The sequence below is a fragment of the Antedon mediterranea genome, chromosome 1 (genome assembly GCF_964355755.1).
Source record: "Antedon mediterranea chromosome 1, ecAntMedi1.1, whole genome shotgun sequence".
In the NCBI taxonomy this organism is placed as follows: Eukaryota; Metazoa; Echinodermata; class Crinoidea; order Comatulida; family Antedonidae; genus Antedon; species Antedon mediterranea.
Window position 1 is genome coordinate 37,065,892 of NC_092670.1, and position 5,922 is coordinate 37,071,813.

A 5,922-nucleotide genomic window follows, 5' to 3' on the forward strand; every position below is an offset into this window, starting at 1 on the left:
TGCGCATTTTAATTGTGCTATAGTAACCAGTTTTATCGAAAAATAAAAAGGTCGAAAATTGACAATTTTTGAAAAAATTCCTGTACTATTGTACAGAGAAATTTTAGAGAAATGGCCGATTTTCGACCCATTTATTTATTGACATAAATGGTTACTATTGCATAATAAACAACATGCGCAGAGACGAATACTGGGTTCTGCGCATGTCAATTGTGCTATAGTAACCAGTTTTGACATAAATGGTTACTATAGCATAATAAACATGCGCAGAGTCGACTAATGGGTTCTGCGCATGTTAATTGTGCTATAGTAACCAGTTTTATCAAAAAATAAAAAGGACGAAAATTGGCAATTTTTGTGAAAAAATCCCTGTACCAGGCCTATAGTACAGGGAAATTTTTGGAAAATGGCCGATTTTCGATCCTTTTATTTTTTGACATAAATGGTTACTATTGCATAATAAACATGCGCAGAGACGAATAATGGGTTCTGCGCATGTCAATTGTGCTATAGTAACCAGTTTTGACATAAATGGTTACTATAGCATAATAAACATGCGCAGAGTCGACTAATGGGTTCTGCGCATGTTAATTGTGCTATAGTAAGCAGTTTTATCGAAAAATAAAAAGGACGAAAATTGGCAATTTTTTTGAAAAAATCCCTGTACTATAGTACAGGAAAATTTTCGAAAAATGGCCGATTTTCGACCCTTTTATTTTTTGACATAAATGGTTACTATTGCATAATAAACATGCGCAGAGACGAATACTGGGTTCTGCGCATGTCAATTGTGCTATAATAACCAGTTTTGACATAAATGGTTACTATAGCATAATAAACATGCGCAGAGTCGACTAATGGTTTCTGCGCATGTTAATTGTGCTATAGTAACCAGTTTTATCGAAAAATAAAATGACGAAAATTAGCCATTTTTTTGAAAAAATCCCTGTACTATAGTACAGGAAAATTTTCGAAAAATGGCCGATTTTCGACCCTTTTATTTTTTGACATAAATGGTTACTATTGCATAATAAACATGCGCAGAGACGAATACTGGGTTCTGCGCATGTCAATTGTGCTATAATAACCAGTTTTGACATAAATGGTTACTATAGCATAATAAACATGCGCAGAGTCGACTAATGGGTTCTGCACATGTTAATTATGCTATAGTAACCAGTTTTATCGAAAAATAAAAAGGTCGAAAATTTGCCATTTTTGGAAAAAATTCCTGCACAGGGAAATTTTCGAAAAATGGCCGATTTTCGACCCTTTTATTTTTTGACATAAATGGTTACTATAGCATAATAAACATGCGCAGAGACGAATAATGGGTTCTGTGCATGTCAATTGTGCTATAGTAACCAGTTTTGACATAAATGGTTACTATAGCATAATAAACATGCGCAGAGTCGACTAATGGTTTCTGCGCATGTTAATTGTGCTATAGTAACCAGTTTTATCGAAAAATAAAAAGGTCGAAAATTGGCCATTTTTTTGAAAATATCCGTGTACTATAGTACAGGGAAATTTTTGAAAAATGTTGTTCATGTTTCTTGTATTTTTACTTTAGTTTTAAGTATTAATTTAAGAGGGGGAGAATATTCAATAATAATATCATTACGGTGTTCACATAGTCTCTCCGGGGTATTTAATTCTAAATATTCCAGAAATAAAATTAATACTCTAATAATAACTAAACAAGTTTAAGTGAGTATTGAATAAAATAATTATTGACAATTATTCGTAGGGCAGTACCAAATTATTTTATGTTTAAAACAACAACATTACACAGCTTGCTGTGCAATTAACGCCATTGTTGTGCACTTGAATGGGTTTCCTATGACATAATAGGTGTTAATATGTCAATTGAGTGAGTCTTTCATGGCATTTGTAGTTGAATTAGTCTTTGGTGACAATAATAATAATTGAGTGGTATTTTGATTTTTAAATTTCATATTTCTAGTTAAAATTTTGAATATCTGAATATACCACAAGGTTTATCATTCCTTAAATAGCCCCCAAAAAAACTAAAAAAGTGATTTTTGAAAAAAAAATCCCTGTACAGGGAAATTTTTAAAATATGGCAAAATTTCGAACCTTTATTTCCTGACATATAACTTGTTAACATAATCTGACATGCGCAGAATCGCATAATGTGTTCTGCACATGTTACCTCGATACATATTTTAAGAAGTTAATATTTTGGCCACTTTTTGAAAAATCTCTGTACAGGGAAATTTTCGAAAAATGGCCAAATGTTGACCCTTTTATTTTTTTACTTAACTGGTTACTATATCATAATGTGACGTGCGCAGATTCACATAATATTTTATGCGCATGTTAACTCAATATATATTTTAAGTTTATATTGTGGCCATTTAAAAATAAAAAAATAAAAATTTAATGTCATTTTGCAGGAATTATACTACGTCGTCAGGATTGAACTTTGGATTGGAAGGCAAGCACTTAAGTTAACCACCAAGCTACAGCTCGATTTCTCTTTATCTCTTTATTACTCTACTGTACCCAAAAATTTTATCAGTTACTCTAATTTATATATATATTCTACTAATGGAATTGATACAATTATTTCATTGGAACATCACTTGATCTTTACTCGACGCTTTTGCAAAAACTGCCAGAATACTTGTAAAAACCTCGTCCGGTTTCTTTGAGGCGTCTATAGCATAGTGTATACCTCGTTTTTTGTAGTAGTCAACTAGTGGTGCAGTTTGAGAGTGGTAAGCTTGTAGCCGCTTACCCAATGTCTCGGCATTGTCATCTGAACGCCTCATCAAAGGTCCACCAGTAATCTGTTTAAAAGGAATATTTTATTTATTTATTAAAGCTTGGTTCTCACTAGCGAGACAACATAAGGCAAACGCAAATAAGACGTAGTACAGTGCGTAGTCAAGACCACGCGGGGTAGCATTGACGTAAGCAGATTTGTTTTCTCATAGGCCTATGTTTTGGCGGTTACACTGCATTGCACTAAGTTCTAGTGGGAACCAAGATTTCTAATTTATTACACTTGTGAAGAAGCATAACAAAATAATATAATTAATAAATAAATATTAAAAAATGATTGTGCATTAATAATAAATGTAAATATTATGTGGAAAACCCACCGCTCAACTCATGGAAATGTAGTGAGAATATATTGTTTAGATCTCAAATATAATAATAAACAAATAATAATAATACAATAAACAAATTTTAAACAAATAATAAACAAACAAATTGTTTTAGATCTCAAATATAATAATCAAACTTACGTCATCTTTCATTGGCACTTTAGGCGGGCTAAATTCTTCGTGGTAGCTACGACCGCTGGCACGATGGATCAAACGACCGGTGATTCTCTTAACAAGAAGATGGTCATCAACCGAAAACTCCACCACTGCATCTAGTTCTGTCATTCTCTTTGCCAGAAGGTTGTCAAGCTAACAGGATAGATAAGGAAGTGAGTTAAGCTCTGTCTACACTATCAAACTTTATGTGATGTGCCCATATATGGACATGATGATGTCATAGCACTACCTACCATACTTGAGAATATCACTACCATATTTGGGCACATCTCACTTTTTTTGTCAAACTTTATGCGACAAAAAAATGTGATGTGCTCATATATGGACATAATGATGTCATAGCAATACCATACTTGAGAATATCACTACCATATTTAGGCACATCAAACTTTTTTAGTCAAACCAGTTTGATAAAAAAGAAAAAAATATGAAAATACCTTTTCAGCTTGAACAACAGTTCTCGGAAAACCATCAAGAAGAAATCCATTTCTGCACTCTGGTTGGTCAAGCTTGCTGTCGATCATCTCAACGACCAATTCATCGCTAACAAGGGCGCCACTATCCATCACCTTCTTGACCTTTTGACCCAAATCTGACCCAGAAGCTACTACAGCGCGTAACATATCTCCGGTTGCAAGGTGACATAGGCAGAACCTGGATGCTAGCTTTGGTGCCTACAAAATATAAATAATAAAAATATTTAAAACTTATTAATCGAATGATGAGATAAAATTACTAACCCCAAACCTTAAAGCTCCGTCTACACTATCAAACTAGTTTGACAAATGTGATGTGCCCATATTATATATGGTAGTGATATGTCCAAATATGGTACAGTAGTGATATGACATCATAGTGTCCATATATGGGCACATTACATTTTGTTTGTCACATAAAGTTTGATATTGTAGATACAGTAAAATATTTCACTCAATTTCAACCAGGAAATGGGGCTGGCCGTAGTGTTCAAATTTACGATAAAAGGTGTCCTCAACACTAAGGGTGTCCCCTGAATAGATGGGTTGTATAAATAACAAATACTGTATTGCACTCCTGTTTGGTTACCTGTACACCCTTTCCTGCCCCAGGGGGGCCAAGCAGTACAACCTTAATGTTAAATGGCGATTCTTCTTCATCAGCTACAGGGGCTGTAGAATCAGGAACTGCAACAGCCATTGCTATTGATACAATAAGCTAGCACAATTAGCTACCAGTGTTCAATAAACACAATCCAAAAAAGACTCAGTCACGCATGCAACCAAAATATAGATTTGCAAGTCATAGAACACAATATGCTATACAAATTGTCAATATCCAAGCTCCACTGTAGTAATTCTCTGCTGCTCCTGTCTCGCAATGACAGCCTCGGAGGGGCTAATATAGCTTTAAAGGCTTTGGACTTCAAAGAATTCCTGGAATCTTATCACAGCTATACGAGATGTTATATAGATTGGTATTGATAATGTGTACATTGATGTCAGTAATATTTCCAATGAATATTTATTAGCATTCATTTCAGAACATTCCACTTTTTTTAGGGGGTGAAAAATGATGAGCAAAATGTGTTTATTTAGATGATGATATTAAATAATAAATTAATTAAATTAATTATTAGTATGTTGAGAGGGGTGGTGGCAGGGTAGGGGATGGTGGCAGGGTGGTGGTTGGGTTGTTTGAGGGATGCAATTTTTATCAAAAATGCTGCTAAATAACTGATCTCTATTAGAAATTGGGCCTAGTATAGAGCTTAGCTGCGCTTGAATTTATTAAATTATTAAAGACATCATCCTCATTCATCGCTTGCTTCCCCCACCCTAGTAGTAGAATACCCTTCATCCCCCACCCCAGTCCCCACTCAACGTTTTTTTTTTACTTTTTTTTTAAAGCTTTTCCTCCTTTTTTAAATGCAATTTCCAAGTGAAAATATAATCTGCTCTCATGTTGTTAATGTTGAGAGTCACCTAATGTAGGCTTAGGCCTAGGCTTTCCGGGCACTGAAACTCCCAACCAGAAACCACTCAGCAGCAGTAGTCGTTTCTCTGAGGAGGACCCCATCATGGGCCATGTCATGGACCGACCCTGCTGCACACCACACACAGCACAGGCAAGGTCAACAAGCAATGCCTAAAATTACCGGAAGAAGCCTCCAAATATGACTTACCTGTGTTCCTTTACCTGCTCCAGGAGGGCCTAAAAGCACTGCCTTTATCCCCTTCTCGTTAACTAATTGACTAAGTGGCTTTGCTCTTGCTTGTGGTGCCATTTTGTAGGATATTAATTAACAAAATGTACCGGTATATATCGCCACGTTTGAAAGACCGAGAGAAAGTCGAGCGTGTTAACTAAACAGCACCCTCTAGCAACGTCTCTTTAATACCTTTCCTTTTATAATGTCAAAGAAAAGTGGGTTTTCTAAGTGATTTCAGTTGTCTATTTATATGATATCAAATGAAAAAGGATGACTTAAAATATAAATGTTTCCAGCCGTATTGTGATAATAATTCCTTCTATTATTTCCTATAATAATCAAATTATTTACGGAGGATTTTAGAATGATAAAGAATGATTTGTAAATGTTTGAAGTAGTTTTTATAAGTTATACCAATTA

The 5,922-nt window shown here is 34.6% G+C and overlaps 1 protein-coding gene across 2 annotated transcripts; it reads right to left on the reverse strand.

The window, feature by feature from the left end:
* Positions 1–2,493: 2,493 nt before the first annotated feature.
* On the reverse strand, positions 2,494–5,637 carry LOC140054157 (adenylate kinase 2, mitochondrial-like). 2 transcript variants are annotated; one of them, XM_072099161.1, is made up of 4 exons: positions 5,476–5,637; positions 3,752–3,988; positions 3,279–3,446; positions 2,494–2,816 (listed from the first exon to the last, which is right to left on the reverse strand). In XM_072099161.1, exons 1-4 carry the CDS (start codon positions 5,575–5,577, stop codon positions 2,595–2,597), a joined length of 729 nt encoding a protein of 242 aa, XP_071955262.1. In that variant the 5' UTR covers positions 5,578–5,637; the 3' UTR covers positions 2,494–2,594. The 2 variants fall into 2 exon arrangements, with proteins under 2 accessions (XP_071955262.1, XP_071955183.1); XM_072099082.1 differs by lacking the exon at positions 5,476–5,637 and adding an exon at positions 4,380–4,768.
* Positions 5,638–5,922: the final 285 nt, after the last annotated feature.